The sequence below is a fragment of the Hemiscyllium ocellatum genome, chromosome 2, assembly GCF_020745735.1.
Source record: "Hemiscyllium ocellatum isolate sHemOce1 chromosome 2, sHemOce1.pat.X.cur, whole genome shotgun sequence".
In the NCBI taxonomy this organism is placed as follows: Eukaryota; Metazoa; Chordata; class Chondrichthyes; order Orectolobiformes; family Hemiscylliidae; genus Hemiscyllium; species Hemiscyllium ocellatum.
The window spans coordinates 63670872-63692516 of record NC_083402.1 but is presented as its reverse complement, the minus strand read 5'-3'; the positions used below and the strand labels follow the sequence as shown (position 1 = coordinate 63692516).

The following is a 21645-nucleotide window of genomic DNA, read 5'->3' as shown; positions in this document are numbered from 1 at the left end:
TGCAGTCCTTGCATGGTATTTTGTACACTACATTAGTTTTGCTCATGTTGTGTATTGAGTCCTTATTTCTAGTGAGTTGTTGTCTGAGCGTGGCTGTTGATTTGTGTGCCGTTATGAGTCCTAAGGGTCGCAGTAGTCTGGCTGTCAGTTCAGAAACGCTCCTGATGTATGGTAGTGTGGCTAGTCCTTTGGGTTGTGGCATGTCCTCGTTCCGTGATCTTTCTCTTAGACATCTTTTGATGAAGTTGCGTGGGTATCCGTTTTTGGCGAATACCTTGTATAGGTGTTCCTCTTCTTCTTTTTGCAGGAAAGCAACACACACAGACCAATTCCTTATCTATGAAAGTAACCACCCCAACACACACAAACGAAGCTGCATCAGGACACTATTCAAAAGGGCCACAACACACTGCAGCACACAGAACACACTGAACTGACAGCCAGACTACTGCGACCCTTAGGACTCATAACGGCACACAAACCAACAGCCACGCTCAGACAACAACTCACTAGAAATAAGGACCCAATACACAACATGAGCAAAACTAATGTAGTGTACAAAATACCATGCAAGGACTGCACAAAACACTATATAGGACAAACAGGAAGACAGCTAACAATCCGCATACATGAACATCAACTAGCCACGAAACGACACGACCAGTTATCCCTAGTAGCCACACATTCAGACAACAAGCAACATGAATTCGACTGGGACAACACCACTATCATAGGGCAAGCCAGACAGAGAACAGCCAGGGAATTCCTAGAGGCATGGCATTCATCCACAAACTCCATCAACAAACACATCGACCTGGACCCAATATACCAACCACTACAGCGGACAGCTGAAACTGACAACTGGAAGCGGCAAGGACAGACCACTATAAATACCGGAAGAAACATCAAAGAAGCGCTTCGCAGGAGGCTCCAAAGCACTGATGATGTCGTCTAGCCAGGGGACGAAACGTTTGCAACAAAAACTTCCAGCTCGGCGAACACAACCACAACAACTTTTGGAATACTGCACACTGTTCTGGTCTCCCTGCTATAGGAAGGCTGTTATGAAACTTGAACGGGTTCAGAAAATATTTACAAGGATGTTGCTAGGGTTGGAGGGTTTGATCAATAGGGAAAGGCTGAATCAACTGGGCATTGGAGACTGAGAGGTGACTTTATGGAGGTTTATAAAATTATGAGGGGCATAGATAGGGTCAAGGTATTTTTCCTGGATGGGGAGTCCAAAAATAGAAGCCATAGGTTTAAATTGAAAGGGGAAAGATTTTAAAGGGATCTAAGGGGTAACATTTTCGTGCAGAGGGTGGTACGTGTATGGAATGAGCTGCCAGAGTAAGTGGTGGAAGCTGGTACAATTGCAACATTTAAAAGGCATCTGGATGGGTATATGAATAGGAAGGGTTTGGAGGGATATGGGTCATATGCTGGCAAATGGGACTAGATTGATATAAAGTGTCTGGTCAGCATGGATGAGTTGGACTGAAGGGTCTGTTTGTGTGCTGTACCTCTCTATGACTATGAAACCTATAAAGCCCTGTTAAAGGGTACCATTGTAATTCATGAAGCATTATTCAAGCTCAACGTGTCTCTTTTATAACAGTAACTCACTTTAAATAATTGTACACTGGCTGTAAAATTTGACTTCCCAGGGATTTGAAATGTACCATAAGAATTCAAATATTCCTTCCGTCATATATATAGATGGAAGATTGCAACCAGTAAAACAATGACAATATGTTGTTGTCATCTAACATTTCAAAATTCCAAAATAATATATTTGAAAATCATTATTGTGTAAGACTTTTTCAATGTGGCACAAATGTAAGTAACCATTGTCGTAAGTGTTCTTATGGTGAACTGGCTCCTGCCTTTTCATCCTGCCCAGTGACAGATATTTTAGTTCCTTCTCGCATACAGCTGTGTCTTTTCGCATTTTAAATGTGGTAAACTGATTTCATTAGAAATGGTAAGGCACCCATCACAAGGTTTTCTTGGGTTTGAGAGAAAAACAATTTTATTAACTGCCAAGCTTGAGAAAAATAAACATACAAAGTGAAACTCATGGCTTCTGCGAATTCATGTGAACCCCCTCACTCCCATTCATACTCCTTTACTCACATAGGCGCAGTCTCTCACACGGGCACTCTCTCTCTCATGGGCACTCTCTCTCAGACAGGCACTCTCTCAGATGGGCACTCTCTCTCTCATGGGCACTCTCTCTCTCAGACGGGCACTCTCTCTCTCAGACGGGCACTCTCTCTCTCATGGGCACTCTCTCTCAGACAGGCACTCTCTCAGACAGGCACTCTCTCAGATGGGCACTCTCTCTCTCATGGGCACTCTCTCTCAGACAGGCACTCTCTCAGACGGGCACTCTCTCTCTCAGATGGGCACTCTCTCTCTCAGACGGGCACTCTCTCTCATGGGCACTCTCTCTCAGATGGGCACTCTCTCTCTCACACGGGCACTCTCTCTCAGACAGGCACTCTCTCAGATGGGCACTCTCTCTCTCATGGGCACTCTCTCTCTCAGACGGGCACTCTCTCTCTCAGACGGGCACTCTCTCTCTCATGGGCACTCTCTCTCAGACAGGCACTCTCTCAGACAGGCACTCTCTCAGATGGGCACTCTCTCTCTCATGGGCACTCTCTCTCAGACAGGCACTCAGACGGGCACTCTCTCTCTCAGATGGGCACTCTCTCTCTCAGACGGGCACTCTCTCTCATGGGCACTCTCTCTCAGATGGGCACTCTCTCTCTCACACGGGCACTCTCTCTCTCACACGGGCACTCTCTCACATGGGCACTCTCTCACACAAGTGCATGCTCTCACACAGGCGCACGCTCTCATAGACAGTTTCACATAGACGTGCTTTCACATGGGCACTCAATCTCATAGGGGTGCACTCTCTCACACAGGCACTCAATATCATATGGGGCACTCTCTCACACAGGCACTCAATATCATATGGGGCACTCTCTCACTCAGGCACTTAGTCTCACACAGGCACTCTCTCTCACACAGGCACTCTCTCTCACACAGGCATTCTCTCTCACACAGGCACTTTCTCTCAGTCTCACATACATGCACTCTCTCACACAGGCACTGTCTGTCACACAGGTGCTCTCTGTCACACAGGTGCTCTCTGTCACACAGGCACTCTCTGTCACACAGGCACTCTCTCACACAGGCGCTCTCTGTCACACAGGCACTGTCTCACACAGGCATTCTTTCCCACATGCACTCTTTCTCACACAGGCACTCTCTGTCACACAGGCATTCTCTGTCACACAGGCACTCTCTCTCACTCAGTCTCACATACACGTGCTCTCTCACACAGGCACTGTCTCTCACACAGATGTGCTGTCTCACGTAGGAACTCTCTTTCATAGGTACACTGTCTCATACAGGCACTCTCTGACATAGATGTGCTCTTTCAGACAGTTACTCGCTCACATGTACTCGTTCACGCACACTTGTTCACTCACACATACACACATACTCGGTGCAGCTTACTGCATTTTACAAGTACTACAGACCCTAATGCATGCATATTTAAAATAGAGTTGCTTCATTGGGTGTGATACTTCCATTGTGTAGAATATAAAGAGGTTTAATTGAGTGATGAAAAATTTGGCAAACGAAATATAATGTGTGAAGATGTGAGGTTGTCCAATATGGCAAGAAGAGTTTAAAAGTACTATATTATTGAAATGGAGAGAGATGGCAGAACTCGGTGATACAGAGGGATCTGAGTGTCCTGGTGTATGAATCACTAATGCTGGTATTCTGTGACAGGAGAATGTTATTTATTGTGAAAGGAATGAAACATGAAGTAGAGAGGCTTTGTTCTAATTATATGAGGCTGAAATGAAACCACATCTAGAGTACTGTGCAAAGCTTTGCTCTCTTAAAATAGGATATATTTAAATAAGCAATTCAGAGAAGGTTCATACAACTGATTTCAATAATGAAGGATTTATCTTATGAGGAAACATTGAATAAGTTGGACCTGTTTCATTGTAATTCAGTATAATGAGTGAGTGTTCTTCTTGAAATATACAACTTCCTGAGTGGACTTGACAGAGTAGATGCTGAGAATATGTTTTCTTCCTCTGGAGAAAATAGAGCGAGGGAACACAGTTTGAAAATAAAGAGTTTGCTTTTTGAGATGGGGGGTGAGAAGGATTGTTTTTCTTCTGTGAGTCAGTGGTCTGCAGATTTCTCTTCCTCAGAGCAATGGAGTCAGGACCATTGAATATTTTGAGGACTGAGTTTGATAGATTCCTGATTGTAAAGGAGTCAAATGGTATCGAGGTTTGACAAGCAAACAGAGTTGAGGCCACAATCAGATCAGCCATGAGCTTATTAAATACCAGAGTTGGCTTGAATGGTTTCATTCCAGCTCCTGGAAATAAATTGAGTTTGGCCAAGCTGTGGTGTTAGAATTCTGCATGCTTCTGCACACTACAAACTGGGAAAAATCACCTGAAGCCTATAAAATGGTATTGTAGTTCCTTAACCTTTTTACATGTCTGGATCTTCTTTGTATGAAAGTATCTTGTGTAAATTCCCCATGGTATTACATTAATATAAACATTTAAGACTCAGATGTACAGTGACAACTGCCAAGATACAATTATCTGATTGTGATTGTGGTTAAAAGGAGAGTTCTTTGCAGAAGCAGGCAAATTACATGGGTAATGTGCTTGTTGATATACTTATTTCCACATGCTTCTGCATTATTTGGTACTTCAATGTTTGTGTTTACTCCAGCTTTGCACTAAATTCAGGCTATGCAGACAATTAACACAATTCTCACTGCTTTATTTTCCTTTTAAGTTCAAGTCCTTTCAGTGTACTTTCCTGAAACAACAAAACAGCAGTAAAGCAGGGGACTGAAAAATCTCCCAGGATCCAATTGTGCTAGCCCCTGTGTAACAGTGCAGAGCCACTACCATGGCCTCCAACAAAATTGAAAGGAGAGTATCATTAACATATTTAGGATGGCTCATTTACACTTGGAAGCTGGAGCTGAATCTTCTGGCCCAAACTGGTCAAGCACAAAGAATTCTTCAAGATCTTCATCTCCAGCTGGTGAAGGCATTCACCTTCTCCAGGACTGAATCTCGTACTCCAGAAAAAGTTGGATGTCTTTTCAGGCCTCAATGGGACGTGCAACATACCTTGAATGGCCTCTGTTCAGCTGAAGACTTTGAAGAACATAATAAGATGAATTTACTGAACAGGTTGTCAAACAACTTGCATCTTCCACCAACTTTTTACCCTTACCTACCTGTCCCATCACTTTTGGAGATGGGAATTAGATAGAATAGCACCATGTCATCTGACCAGAACCTGAAGCCAGAGATCAGGCTCTATATTCTAGCCTCCCTCATGACTCAGTTCCCCCACCCTGCCACTCTAAACTCCTATTCTTTTCTTGCTTTCCACCCAAATCAGGTTTGCTGCCCTAGGTTATAGCTAACTTGTAAATGCAAGTCAAGCAGGCTCCATTGGTCCAGGGTCAGGAACGAAAACAATAGTATGTTTTCCACTATGTAGCCCAAGGTATTAATAGCAAGTGTACAGATTTTTGTATTGCTCTGGCTAAGGTCATGTAACTTGTTAAGGGTAATGGCTGGTCCGGGGCTCCCGGGGGGAAGAATCCCATACGGTTATGGGTTTTAATATGACTTAATGTTAATTCGTTCTGAGCATGTACCTCATTATTGAGTTATTATGTTTTTTTTCCTTTTAAGTAATGTAAGATATTTCATTATACGTTCTGGTTAGTTATAGGTTAGATTAGTAGTTAGCTGAGTGTTTTGGCCATTATTTATTTAATATCTAATTGTATAGATAATTGTAATAATATGATATTAAAAATGTATTTTTCTTCAATAAAAATACCTATCAAAAAAAAGGTTAAGAGATCAACGTTAGGACCTTACTGGCTTGTTCAGCTTAGTTTCTCACTGTGAATTATCTGAAGTAGACTATTTGTTTGCAAAATTGTGTGTGTACTTGAGATGTGAGAGTGTGCATGTATACTTGCATATGTAGTATATATTGACATTCCTGTTTTTGTGTCTAAATCTGTACCAGTGTGATTTAAGAAGTAGATTAGTTATGACAATATGCATCTGTCTTTGGTAATTACCATGTGAATGAAGGAAATTAGATATTCTGCTCTTCGTTGTGACCAAGATTCAAAATGTTCAGTTATCAGATTTTAGATCCTCCCTGAAAGTCAGAGCACTTCCTAATCTATGCAGATTTCACTTGTTTTAAAATTATACTATCACTGGATTAATTTATTGCTAAATCTGTCTTGAGATTTACCCAGGTTCCTGTGTGACAATGGGGATTTTTTAAACCATTTTTGACCAATGAATCTGGGAAATTAAACGCCAGTGCATTCCAGCCACATTGTAGCATTTCAACTACAATAACAAGAGAAAAGGCGAGTCTGAGCGTGCTACATGTTAATACATTGTCCTTTTAATCTCAAAACCTTGATTTGAATTCAGCCCAGTCTCTCTTCCTTGCCAAAGTTGCAAGGTCCAAATCAAGTGGGTTTCTGTAATGTGAAACAGATACAAACCCACAGTCCTACTACCCAGTGCCCATTTAATTTACCATGAATTACTTATCTCATTCAGATGGAACATAAGGTTAGCTTGTGTGAGAGGTGGAAAAAAAATTACATTGGTGCAGTAGAGGTTAGGGTTAGGGTTAGTGAAGTTGGAGTTGTGGTTTCTTCTGTGGTTAAAGTTAAGATTTGAAAGAATTTTGCACACATACCAAACTGCAAAATCAGGAAAACTGCAAAGCTTGTTGTAAAAACTAGCACCATCTCATAAAAGGCAACAATAAACAGTCTGAACATCTGACATTTAAATGCAATGCTTGTCATATCATTTGCATAAAGTAATGTGTGAAGCTGTAGCCCTTGCTACCATCTATGACATTCCCTTGTTTCGTATGCTGTAGTTGTGAGGGTAGAAGTATATGTTGGAGCTTTGGCTTGCAAAATTACTTTTCAACTCAGCCCACAGTTTGCATAGGCTTTCTGGTTTTGCACCCACTCCTGTTTCAAGTAGCTAAGGTTAACTCTCTAGGGACACAAAGCTCTGCTCCGTGCTGCTGTCAAGGTTGTAGTGTGCTAGATCAGTTCCAGGCCATGGTGAATAAATGGGGAATCACAAATATTTTCTGTAAAAAAGGGAGGACAGATACCACATAGAGATGTACAGCATGGAAACAGACCCGTCAATCCAACTCGTCCATGCCGACCAGATATCCTAACTAATCTAGTCCCAATTTTTTATAAAATCACACAACAGGGCTTACTTTGAAGCACTAGTTTTCGGAGTACTGCTCCTTCATCAGGTGGTTGTAGAGCATAAGATCATAGGACACAGAATTTATAGCAAAAGTTTACAGTGTGATATAATTGAAATTATATATTGAAAAAGACCTGGATTGTTTGTTAAGTCTCTCGTCTTTTAGAATAACCGTGTTGGTTTCAGTTCTTTAACATGTAAATCCCAGAATGTTTTTTTAAAGTTACATTCTCAAATGAACTTTAACAATAGCTGACATGTCAGCTCAGATAATGTATTGAAGGTCTGAGGTGCCCCAATGTTCAGACTGATTCTATTTTTAAAAATGGGATTTACGGAATCTTACATGGATTCATGCAGTTTTTGAGCAAAATAAAATGTAATTCTGCAAGTACAAATTCACATACAAACATATACATCATGTGTATGTATATGTGTGAGAGTGAATATAAAGGGGTATAAGTCTGTGAGAGGGTGCGTGTGAGTGATTAGATTAGATTACATTACAGTGTGGAAACAGGCCCTTCGGCCCAACAAGTCCACACCGACCCGCCGAAGCGTAGCCCACCCATACCCCTACATTTACCCCTTACCTAACACTACAGGCAATTTAGCATGGCCAATTCACCTGACCCGCTCTTTGGACTGTGGGAGGAAACCGGAGCACCCGGAGGAAACCCACGCAGACACGGGGAGAACGTGCAAACTCCACACAGACAGTCTCCCGAGGCGGGAATTGAACCCAGGTCTCTGGCGCTGTGAGGCAGCAGTGCTAACCACTGTGCCACCGTGCCGCAGTGTAAGAGAGAGAGCTTGTGTATGAGAGTGAGTCTGCATGAGTGTACGGGTCTGTCGAGTGTGTGTGTATGTGTCGACACAGACATCAAGTTTCTGCAGAAATGCAGGAAAGATCCCAAACGAATGCGTGTTCGCACACACACGAGCTTGCACACACACACACACGTGCACACACCCCTACAGCACTCAGCCTGATAACCATAAAATAAACAGCAACATCATAGAATGTATGAAGGTGCTAAGGGAGAAAAAATATTTGAAGGCATTTCACAAAGAAGAGAAGGATTTGAATGTGAAACAGTTTCATGGTAGGCTCTGAGAAGGTCTTTGAACATACATACACTGGAGTTGGGAGTAGAAGTAGGTAGTTTGTCCCCTCGAACCTGCTTCACCGTTCAATAGGATTGTGGCTGGCCTGTTTGTATTTCAAGTTCCACATTTTCATTTACTCCTGATAATATTTGATTCTTCTGCATAACAAGAATCTATCCACCTTGGTTTTAAAAATATTCAGTGACCCTGTTTCCAGCGACATCTGGGACAGAGAGTTCCAAAGTCACAAGTCCTCAGACAAAATATTTTCTCCTCATCTCTGTTCATAAAGGGTGACTGTTAATTTTTATAAAGAACCTTCTTATTCTGGATTCACTGACAAGAGGAAAGATCCTTTCCATATCCACCTAGTCAAGATCATTCAGGATTTTGTATGCTTCAATCAAGACCACCCTCATTCTTCTAAACTCTAGTGGAAACTAATCCAGTCTGTCCACTTTTCCCTCGTAAGACAATTTGTTCATTCCAGAAATCAATCTAGTAAGCTTTCTTTGACAGGTCAGGCAGCATCCAAGGAGCCGGAGAATTGACGTTTCGGACGTTTCCTGAAGAAGGGCTCATACCCGAAACGTCGATTCTCCTGTTCCTTGGATGCTGTCTGACCTGCTGCGCTTTTCCAGCAACACATTTTCAGCTCTGATCTCCTCACTTTCTCCTAGCTTTCTTTGACAACACATTTGCAGCTTTCCATAAATACGGAAACAAAGACTGCGCTCATTTCTCAAGATACGGTCTCACTAATGCCTTTTATAACTGATGCATAACATCCTTACTTTTATGTTCTATCTATTAAAAAAAATTCCTGTAGTCGTCTTAACTACTTGCTGTACATGAAAACTAACCTTTTGTGACTTATGCACTAGGACATCTCGATCCCTGTGCATCTTGGAACTCTCCTGTTATTCGTTGTTTAATGCATACTCTAACTTCATATTTTCCCATATTATATTCCATTTGACAGATTTTGCCCACTTAACCTATCCTTTTGGTCTGCAACTTCCTGCTGCAGGCAAATTTTATTCTGCAGAGTCAGTCAAAATGATTCTACACTTGAATAAACCCATAAATAAGAGCCAAGTCAGCTATCAATATGTAGTGTTTCCTGTTGTCACAGGAACATTTAATACCTGCGAATACTAATTGGAGATTGCGTCATATATATTTGTAATATTACAACACAGTCAAACTGTCAGTTTGAACAATGTTGTTTTCACTCTAGTTATAATGCACTGCAGGAATTCCCACCACCTGAAGCTAGTTTAAAATTGCCAGTGTGACTTAAATTATTCTGGCAAATAACCAATCCATTCTTTCCCTGAGGAAAGGCACAGTTGATATGTATGATGGGGGAGAGTGAATGGTATGGGTGATAGTCTTCATTGCACATGCAATGGTATATTACTAAGGCATAGATGAGTGTGATTTTTTTTTCAAAGTTATGTGAATTCATGTGTTCAAGTTTGGTAATTGCTGTTCTTGTTCTCTGACTTGGAGAATAGTTATACCACTCTCTACCTAAGTAATACTCTGACACCTATTCTGGACGTTTCACTGGAAACATGACAGTCTTTAATGTGTTACTGATGATGGACAAACAGGTTAAGCTGTATGGAGCCCTGGTTTGCTGTGCCTTGAGGAACACCTATGTATTGCAAGATAAGTCAGTAAATGCTCATAGAATTTCCAAGAGATTTTGATTGTCATTATGTTTTTGGCAGAATACTACCATAATCAAAAGAACATTATCCTCAAAGCTTCAAATTATGCACTGCTGTCATATTCATTCACTTTGCTTGGTTAATCAGATCCTTGGTGACTTATTGCTTGAATATTAAATATATTTGCTTTTCTAAATGCCCATTTGAACCAAGCCAAGTATTTACACTGCCTCCAGAGCACTTTGTAACTTGCTTTTAAAAACACTGTTGTAGTTGCAAAACTTACAGTTGGCTAGTCAGTGCCAAATTGAAGGAAACATTTAAAGTCATGACTAGCGTGGTTAGTCCTCAAAGGTGAGACAGGAATTAAAAAGAATTGAGGGAACAACTTTCATTTGGATTTTCATTGTTCAGAGTTGACATTGACGACTTGTGCTTCTTTCTGTACAAAGTCGAATCTCTCCACGGACCAAGTTAATGGGTCCTTACAAAATCAGTTGATCCATTCTCTCATCAAAAGCATTTAGAAATGTAGCTGCTTCCTTTTAAATACATTTCTTGGATTAATGGTGCTGGAAGAACACAGCAGTTCAGGCAGCATCCGAGGAGCAGCAGCCCACTGTGACATCATTATGATTGTAACTTTCAGCTTCTACACTGCTTTTGTGATTGTATTTAAGTTCTGTATGAAAGCAGCCAAGATTTTAGCAACTTCTGACTCTTCAGCACTGGTGATGTGACTAATTTATGAATGGTTTAACTGTATTATATTAACTACTTTAATCTGTATGTCTGGCTAGTTTAGTTCCAATGTCTTTCGGTCTCATTCCTGCCCACAGCACGACAGTAACAGCTGTGTTTGCTTCATTCCAGCCCTTAACATAAGACTAGCTGTTTCATGCATACACTTTTATTTTGCTTCTGATTTACTTTTTCTTAAATTCTCATAGCCCTAACTTTTTGAGTGTTTCTGTTGCATGGTTGTCTTGCAGTTTCTCACTAACCGACATTGCTCTTTTGAGAAAAGGAAATAACCAGGAGTATTTTGCTGCTTGAAAACGGAGTGGCCAATTTGGACTATTTGAGATAGCAGAACAGTCTTCAAGTTTTACAGTGATATCTTTGGACAACTCCAGCTGTGTGTTCTTCACACAGAAGCTACTGTCATAATTAAATTGTCATAAAATATAATTGTTAACTTTTTTTGCAACTTTTAACAGTTGCTGCAAACTGTTCAGGCAACAGCTTGGCCTGGTTTAATTACCACCATTGAGTCAGGAAATGCTGGAAACAGCTAGCAGGTGAGGCTGTATTTGTCAACAAGCTGAGTTGGATATTACATGCCACCTGCTGGTGATGTTTTTGACATGGGGCATGTAATATCAGTTTGACAGTGAACCCACCACCTTCCTATCACCTTGAACTGGCCCCCTTCATAGAGGATAAGTAGGTGGTGGGGTCAATAGCCCATCAACAATCTGTCAACAGGTAATAACAGGTTAATTGAGCTTATTAAAATTGCAATTAGTCTTGATAATACGCTGCCCATGCCAAAATGGGACTGGCATTAAGTAGAGTGGGAAAGGGTACACGTAAAAGATGGGAAGGAAGGAAAGCATTTCATTCAGGAGGTGCTGTGCATTCACTGGATGCAAACATGCACACACACACACGCACACGCACACGCACAGACACACACATGCACGCATGTACTTCTATAATAAAGGCAAATACTGTGGATACTCAAACTGAATCAAAGACAGAGCATGCTGGAGAAACTCAGCATCTGTGGAGAAAGAAATAGATTGAGTTGGGTCTGACTCATTCTGATCTATTCTGAAGAAATTATACTGGGCTCCAAACTTTAACTTTTCCTTCTCTGCTATCTGTCAACCAATCCAAACTTGGACATCCTCTATTGACTCTGGGAGTCCTTCTAACCCTAAAGTCCTGTAATTTACTTTCTTAGGTTAACTATGATGTTTAATCCTCTGTCTGGAGTCCCAACAGCACTCATAGCTGAGCTTTGGCTCTTCTAGGGCTGATAGAACTTTAGGCTAACCTAATTATCCAGCTGTTCCCAAAGGTGAAGGATAGAAGTCCAACAATGGAGCAGTGTAAAACAAAACCAAGAACTGTGGACGCAGGAAACTGCTGGATAAACTCAGCAAGTTAGACAGCATCTTTGGAGAGTAATCAGGATTAACATTTCAGGACCAGTGATCCTTTTTCAGACTGGACTTGAAACATTAATTCTGCTTTTTCCTGAAAGATGCTGTCAGACCTGCTAAGTTTCTCCAGCAATGTCTGCTTCAATTAAACATATAGCCTGCCTATAACATGCTACAACTGTGGGTAAGCTTCTTTCTGGTCTGTCAACTTGCTGCTGACTTTCCTTCCAGGGAGTGAGTAGTCTTCTTCCATCCCTTAATTTCCTGCCTAGTGTTCCAGATCAATCGGCTGAGATGTTTCCAGAATTTGCTGTTTGACTTCAAATTTCCTAATACCCACAGAATTTTGCCTTTGTACTACTGCCAACATGATAGCCTCTTCACTATCACTTTATTATGGTATATTTTAACGTAATTTTTCTGCCTGCATTTCTTTCTATTTTGTTTTCTTTTTATTAACTTGTTTTGTTTTCTCTTTAAACTATTTATAAGTTAACTTTTCTCAAGGAAGCTAGACAAGGGCTGTATGAATGATGCAGAAAACATCATGCCTTGTCTAGCTTGTGCCCAGGATTTGTGAAAGTTCTCTTTTATTAGATTTCCTGTGGACAAGTAAATAGTCTCAGTGCTTTACACAGCATCACTTGTAACATAGGGACAGTGGGACCCGCAGGAAAGTACGAAAGTGGTCATTTCCTGCCTGTGACCACAGACCTCAAGCTTTGACCTAATAGCATGTTCTATGCTTTAATTTAGTGATAGGGGTGGCAGCTCTTAGCTGTGATTTAGTGGGAGCTTTCAACCAGACTGTTATGCTCCAGCAAATTTGTTACACATTTCAAAGTGTTTAGCTGGACTGGCTGACAATTGTAGGGAGGAGGAAAATCAAAACTTAATCAAACAACCTCACCCCTGAATCCTTTTTTGAAATTGTACCATTAAGATAATGATCAATTTTGTGGTTTAGACCTGGCAAAATATTCAATATTATCTTTGTCTGTAATGGCACGACATTAAATTTTTGCCTTCAAGTTGAAAATATTTTTAAGTACTTTACATATTGCCTTCAGCAATATGCTAGATTCAGTACTGGTGTAAAATGACACTTACAAATGTGAAATCCTCTTCTCAGACCACAATGCACTAATTTATTTTTATATTGGCTCCACATCAGGTTTCAGACATGTTTTGACTTGTTACTAAAAAACGATGCTGTTTATTAATATTGCAGAGTCTTAAAATGATTTCTCTTCACACTTCACAGCTTCAGCTATCCCAGATAATGGAAAGAAGACTTGTTTAAAATTGAAAGTTCTCGTGCGACCATCAAGTAAGTTCCTTTGACAGGGTTGCAAAGGGTGGCTTTAGCGCATGCCTTCTCATAAACACTGGTTTTAAAAAAAAATCTTTCTGTGTTTATCTTGTGCGGTACCTGTTCTGTACATTGCATTTTGTTTTCATTTTTCTTCTTACATTTCTTCACCAAGCTTTTATGGCAGTTGCTAACTTGTTGTTTCTGCAAATTTTCCATGGTTAAAACAAATGGACAAGTTCAACAGCACTTTTGACATGTGCACAATGTGCAACAATTTGAAAAAAAAAGAAAAAGCAGGGAAAAATGTCACACTAACATATTGGCTATTATTTCTATTTTTGTTATAGACAGCTGTTCGAAAACTGTAGGTGTACATGAAAGTGTTTTCGGTGCTAACGACAGAGTAGACAGTTCATTAGAACCAGCAGGTTAGTATGCTTAGAGAATCTTCTAACAAGTGCGTCTGTTCCCATCCCACCTTTGTTCTTGACCCTCCATCACAGTTTGCATGCCCTGCATGGGTTCAATGTTGAAAGCTTGTTCACCCTGCTTTTTTTTTGGTGGTGGCCTCATTGCTAATTTTCTTCTGTATATATTGGAACAGAATGATGCAAAAACTTTTGCATGGTGTGCCAGATTTTTATCATTGCCGTCAGCTAAAGGCATGTGAGATAAAATGAAGGTCAGTTGATTCCATGCAGTGCTGGATATTCTGCTTAATACAAATTTAGTGAGACAGTATATCCAGGAGATGTATTGTCCCATTGTCTTTATAACTGCTTTGTTGCAATTGCTTTGCAAAAAAGATTGCCTTAATAAGAAATTAGTTAAATTAATCAATCATTTTAGTGCTACAATAAAACTGCCTAACGATTTACAAAAATAGAAGCATGCAATTAACTAATTATGTAATTAATAAATGGGAGGGAAGGGATTATTCCAAATTTGAAAGGGGTTGCAGTTCTCATGTATTTCAAGAGTTCTGTCCATGACATTTGAAAATAGTCACTTTGTGACAAATGGCTCCCTCAATTTAGTAGAACCTAGGCTGTTGTCTGCCAGCATTACTGCCTTGAACAGCAATGTCCAGACATGTGTCTCTCTGTATTTTTAATGTTGTCCTTTTCATTAAACTCTGCCACCACCATTTGTGTCTCTGAGTATTTTTAATCATGTTAGTAACTCACTGCTGCTGCCAATATTTTAACAAGCCTAACGTGAAAATTGATGCAACTCAATATTGCTGTTCATTTCATTATTGTGAAAATCTGAGCGGCACAGTGAATTAGAACATTCACCTTTCACCCTTGGATTCTAGGTTTGGATTTAGTCCAGATCAATGGAAGCATATTCTGCATTAACTCACATGATTTTCCTGTCAAAGGAAGAGATTGTATTAACATAATGCAGTTCATGATTTACAGTCAAATAAGTACTTTTTGTAATGTGCGCCCCGTTCTGATGAAGAAAATTGACTCTCAAATTTGTGCACAGCAGAGGTTCACAAACAGCAATGATATAAACGACCAGATTATCTGTTTCAGCAAAGATGCTAACCTAGAATCTAGGAGCGCTCACCTGATTTTCTTAGAATCGTGCTATATTTTCCATCCAACCACATGGCCCCTCAATTTAACATTCACTCTGCAAGAAAACATCTTCTACTATCCAGCAATCGCCCAATTACAAACTGATTTGATGGCTAGTATATGTGACAAAATTTCTACTGCAGCTTTAGCTAATAACCAAACATCTCAGAAACAAGTGGGCTACCAAATGAGCAAAGGCTGACTCCTAAGTATCATTACCTATGGCTTCACTTATCTTCTGAGAGTTATGATCCTAAGGAAATTTATTTTGAAAGTTTGAGATCTGTATCTATTGGCAATTTGTTTCCATTGCACTTCAGTGATACCAACAGAAGACATCCTAAGGGAACAGAGATTCTTGCCTGATTATAAAATTAAAGCAATGCTAATTGGAAACCATGAAATTTGATTTTGCAACAACATCTATTAGTCTTTGTTCTGAGAAAGTCAGTGAAGGGGCTGTCGCTATTTGTATCTCATTGCAATTTCTACTTTCTATAGTTTCTGTCGTCTTCAATTCTCCCACTATGTTGTAGAGGTGCCCTTTTCATATCTCAACAAGATAATGCACTTGTATGTGATCTCAATACTGAGTGCTAGTGGACTGTCCAAATCTGGAAAATATAACAGTCTAATCCAACTTGTTCTCACTTAGAATTCAAGCATCCATAAATTAGACACAATTGTTGAATTATGATCAGAACAGTAAACCTGGCTAATATTTTCATTCTTTCCTTTCTACTCCTTTTACTTCACACCAGAATGATAGCCAATTAATGCTATTTCTGCATTCATCATCTGAGATTGGCTAAGTCAGCATTATGGTGCTCAAACTTTTATGATCTTTACACTGAACAGATTTAGACATTTTAAAATTTTCTTTATTTCATTCTTTACGTTTAATTTTTCACATCAATTGTTTGTTACTTGAAACTTAACTCCATCCTCAAAATAGAGGGCACCCAGGCAAAATAATTTAAAGTAACAATTCTGCAATGTCATACCCTGCAAGGATCACAAGGACATCAAAGTTGTAACCTTATTTAGATCCATGCATCTTTCAACAATGGGCTTTCATCCCAGTAATGTGGCCTATTTCCATGAAGAAATTATAAAATCAAAATGCAGAAGAATCTGCATTTCTCAGGGAAATAACTGGTGTGCCAATTAGGCATAAAATTCCTCCTAAGTCTACAGAGGCTGGAAAGTCCCCTCAAATTAAAAGCGGGCAGTAAATGAATTTGAGTCAATGCTACAAAAAGCAAGTAGAACATTTTCACTGAGATTGCACATCAGTGACAGATTTAGTGCTTAAGTTTACATTGATATTACAGAAAGAAAATCAACCCATTTATTAGGGATTCCTTGGCAAAGCTTTCTATCCCCAGCAATTGGTCTAATTTGAATAGAAAGTCCTTGTGTCTTTTACTACCGCTGCAACCACTTGGGTGTATACAGTGCAATTGAATATCTAAGTGTATTTTCTTGAGGATGGATGGATGTTCAACATGAGTGAGGGGATGTAGGGAAAAGATGCCAAAAGCTTGGGCAGGTTTTGAAAGCAGAAGGTAAAGTAGTAAGACAAAATGATTTTAGAAAGAAGTTCCAGGGAGCAAGGACAACATGGATGAAAAATCAACCTCAGCTAGTGAATCAGAGAATGAGGAACAAACAATAGTGAGAGGAACAATGAGGGTAATCTGAAAATAAGCATGTCGGAGTATTTTCCAGATAGACTGAAGTTAATTTATGGAGGTTTTGAAGATCATTTTGAAAATAATTTGGTGGGTAGAAAAAAAATGATGGACATTGGGAAAATGGGATGTGAAAATATTAGATGTCAAGTAAGAGAGAGTTTTGACTTCACAGTTCTGCAGTAAAGAAATTCTGTCACATTTTGGTCAAAAGCAAAGAGAGTGCCAAGGTTACACACCGCTCAGAGTGAAAAGGTGTTCCATATAATAGCAAATATGTAGCATTTCCTGTACAAAGTAGAAATGACAGAAGTAGATTCATAAATTCAAAGCCTTGTATACCAAAAGTTGAACTGTTGAATTGTGGTCCCCTGGTTAATGTTTTGAAAAAGGTGACAGTGGATTTCTCCTCCTAGCTTTTGTTAATAACATCATAAGTGGTAGGAGAAAACATTTTCTGCTTGCTATTTCTGAAACAGAAAAAAATGAAAGAACATGTTTACAGTGTTACTAGCACTAGAAATCATAGAAAATGACTTGCAAGTATCTCTCCACTCAAATGTGGAAACAATTTTACCCAGAAAGGATAATATTTTAAAATTATGCAGTTTGGAAGTATTCTGTGTGTTTTTACTGTTGGGCAAATGCAAAATACTGATTATAACAAACAGACTTAAAGACCTTAAAAATCTTTGATAAAGATTCCATTGTTCAGGGAATGGAAAAGGTACTAAATTTCTGTATCTAAAGGTTTTCAATGACCATGTTTATAAAAGGAAGAATGGAAACAGTCCCTCCTCTTTGATATAAAAAAAATTGTAACTCAGAGACAAAACAGCGAATAGATCACATGCTAACTTTGTGGGTTCCAGTTCCAGAGACAGCAGTGGAATCAGATTTTTGAAATAATCAACAACCAGCAATTTAACTTTTGTATTCTGTGGATCAAGTGGAAAATATTTACATTATTCCCTCATTTCTCCATTCAATCTGAGTTTGTAGATATACTCACTGTGCCATTCAGTTGTCACTTTGTCTGGATACCAAATAAAGTTAATTGTGAATGTTAATTGATGACATGTTCTGTTGGTTTTCTAATGCGGTTGAATAAATATTTTTGCAAAGTGAAAAAACTCATAAGTGGCTGGATCTGAATTATTTTAAATGCCTTCAAATTGTTTTAATCTAAAATCTTCCTGAGTGGTCATATTTCATTTCATTTTGTCAGGAAAATGTACTCCAGTCAATACTAAAATCTTTCCAAATATTTTAATGAGAAAGCCAACAGTAGATGTGGTGCATGAAATTGCTTAATATAAATTGAACAAACTGCCCAGATATTGACAGAACAGCTCCCAGGCATTAAAAATCTCAGCTCATGATTTTATAGACTGAAATGTATGCTTTATTTAAAATATTAAAAGTTCATCAGTGCTTCTTACCTACCATTGCTTTTGTTTTTCATTGGTTTTCTACAAAGCATAGTTAATGAAAATCTTTCCAAATTAAAAGAAATTAGAAATTTGAAACGCAGTGCAGATTGTCTCACTAGCATGGAACAAGCCTGAGGAGCTTGGCTGATGTATAATTGTAATTAAAGTACTGCGGATCATTCTTTCTGATGTCATTTTATGTAACAGCATCGCTTCCTGTGTTTGTTCTCTCTGAATAGATGACACCATACATGAAGCTGAGCCATCGCGTGGTGAGAACAACGCTCAAATACCCAGGATATCCCCGCTAATTTTGGCAACTGTGCTGATCCTTATCATGGCACTTTCTACATTGTAGTGCTCAAAAATCCAAGGAACCTCTGACACAGCATGGCTGGATCAGGAAACAACACGGATTCTGTAACTGCACTGTTGAGGAGGGGGAGCATTCAGTTTATTCCAGACACAAGATTTATTTTACATGAGGAGAGTAGAGAATGATTGGAGAGGGAAGATGTATCCAAACTGATAAGCCCCCAAAAATGCCAAATTATATTTTGAGACTAATGATTCTTATTTTCCTGTACATTTGTCTTTCAAAATACCCCTAGATGGTTTAGCTCTTGTCATCCAAGTACGGATGCGAAACAGAAGTGGCAGATGCAGTCACTGAAGAATAAGAATATTGAGCAGAAGCCCAAGAGGGTTTATACCTCCATGCAATATTTATACCTTCTCACTCAATACCGTAAGATGATCATGCAAAGCATCGAGTCACCATGTCAGGACTTGAGGGGTGATATTCTGAATAGATATAACCCCATCCCTCTCAGGAGTTATAATTCAACACGTGTCTGAAGCGACACTGCTCATGCAGCCGCTAACATTGTCTGTAATATTTTGTATTTTTGACACAGTTCCTGTTTCACGAGCCCTTGTTCGGGTTCAGTATTTTTGTAGGTGGTGTATGTAGACAGAATAACCTTTGAAGAAATTGGGAAGCAATACAGAACTGAGGGATGGTGCAGTTAGCCATAGGCTACTACCATTCTGCAGAACTATTTGAGAAACAAAAAATAAAGGTTAAATGATAGGTTAGAAATGCTGATGTCATTTGTAATATGGATCGTTTTCATGTGAACAAGGATAGATATTGGGCTTAACTGATAATTTTGCAGTTTATTTTAACTCTATGTTCTATAATTGAAAAAGTTAATGAACTGAGAATGTAAAAATACTGCATTTTCTCCTGATAAACTGGATTACAATCCAACTCTATTAGTGATGTAACCATTGCATTATTTTGTTCTGAGCAGCTGTAGACTACAGTTCACTATTGGACGTTATTAATTTCTGGCAGTTTAATCTGTTCCACAGTGACTGTTGCCAATATATTTTAGTCAAGAATGGATTCTACATTAAATGATTACTTTTACACTCCTGGAGAATTATAACAAGAAATGGATGCCCCTAATATAATGGAGGACATTTACGACCAACCACTTTCTTGCTTCTTCACTTTTGGTTGCCTTTTTTTAAGCAGGGAAATAAGGATCAATCTGTTCAGTGGATACTATGTATCCTGTAATAGTCTATAACATTAGTGTTAGCTTAGTACATTGGTTTGTACCTTCTTCGAGGGCAAAAGGAAAAAAAAACTTGTTTAAATCCTGTATCATTAGCAACCTATGTTGTAAATAGTGTTTGATAAAGTATTAATTCCAATTCTTACATCTTTTATAATTGAATACAATAGAATTTCTGGATTTGACTGAGCAGGTTAAGCAAACATCTGTGTTGGAATGGACGATGTATTGCTACAATACTGCGAGCTGCTTTGGCGAATAAGTGCAAACGCTACATACAGAAAGTTGCAAGAACAGGAACGGGAGCAGCTTGCAAATTGCTTGTTATGTGTGAGGAGAGTGAAGCAAAAAAAAAAATTAACATTCAACGTATTGGTCCTAAATGTTTGAGACGATGTAGAATTCTGGTCACAAACCCCTTTGTGAAGAGGCCTGGTAATTCTGAAAGTTGATCTATTTGTGTTCCTGGTTTTCTTTCTCTCCCAGAGATGAAGTGAATGTTTTATGGGAAGATCTTGCCTTTATCTTTGTAGCATGCGTATGGACTGGAGTTAAAAAAAACAAACGTTTGTCGATATACTTTTGTAAATTTCGTCTACTGTTCCTTTTCCCCCCTTTGTGTGGAAGCAGTTCATGACAAGGCCCCAAATAGGGGTGTATTATACCTGTCAACCACAACCGCACTTCACTGACCTACCTTGCAATGTGGAATGGAAATGGTTCTATAAATTTTAGAAGCATAGAAATTAATCCACTCCCCCTTTATTCACTCCACGTAGATCCGCTGTTCCCTGCTTTCATTGGAGCCTTCATTGAGCGGTGAATGGGTAAATCTGTTCTATTTGGCAACTCCAAGTTTTTCCCATGCATTAGCCCCCAGACCGCTCTGATGCGAGACGAATCTTCTTACAATAGCGTTGCTGCCATTGTCTGTACAGTTTAATAAATGCTGGCATGCTGAAGGTTACTCATGGAGTCCGCTAAATCTATTTTAGAAGCTTACTCTTGACACTCCGTTAGAGCCACTCATTGTGTGTGCGTCTGGATATTAGAGTCCAGTTCATTGTTGTCCTGTGCCTGTACTGCCCTGCTCAAGAACCGCTTGAAAAGCAGATTCTTTGCACTTATTGACGAGTGCATTTTGACTTGCTTATGAGGGGAGAATAAACAAACCTGTGGCGTACTGCCATCTGGAACCACTCTATACATCTGTTTTGTATATACACGTGTCTGAGCAACTATACATAAATAAAACTGAAGGTGTTCATTATAAATAGTATGGATGTTCAATGTCTTTGGCTATTAAACGTTTGAAAATATGTTTTAAAGAGCACACTGCGTCTTTTTCTTGACATTGCATTTATAAATGTTATATTTATTCCGAGATCTGGTGGAATTATACCATTCCGGTCCCGGACAAAGGAAATGCGAACTCAAAATGCAAGTTGGGTTTTTACCCGTAGTGTTAGGGGCAAGGGTAAATGTGGGGGAATGGGTCTGGGTGAGTTGCTCTTTGGAGAGTCGGTGTGGACTTGTTGGGCCGAAGGGCCTGTTTCCACCCTGTAAGTAATCTAATCTAATTAACAACGGCAGCACAATATAACACACAACTGTTATATAAACAGAAGGAATATGGTTGGTTATACAATTTAATGAGCCTGTATTTTAAAATAATCAGGCCGCTAGCTTATTCTACTTTTA

General features: G+C 39.3%; 1 protein-coding gene across 2 annotated transcripts in view; it reads left to right on the top strand.

The window, feature by feature from the left end:
* The window catches only part of efna5b (ephrin-A5b), a 213984-nt gene extending 192721 nt beyond the window's left edge, over positions 1-21263 (top strand). Inside the window, exons 3-5 of one of the 2 annotated variants that reach the window (XM_060837208.1) lie at positions 13592-13657; positions 13990-14070; positions 18598-21263. In XM_060837208.1, coding sequence (XP_060693191.1) covers positions 13592-13657; positions 13990-14070; positions 18598-18716 — 266 coding nt within the window. In that variant the 3' untranslated portion in view covers positions 18717-21263. The remainder of the gene's footprint in view (positions 1-13591; positions 13658-13989; positions 14071-18597) is intronic. The other variant, XM_060837217.1, reaches the window with a different exon arrangement.
* The last annotated feature ends 382 nt before the right edge of the window (positions 21264-21645 follow it).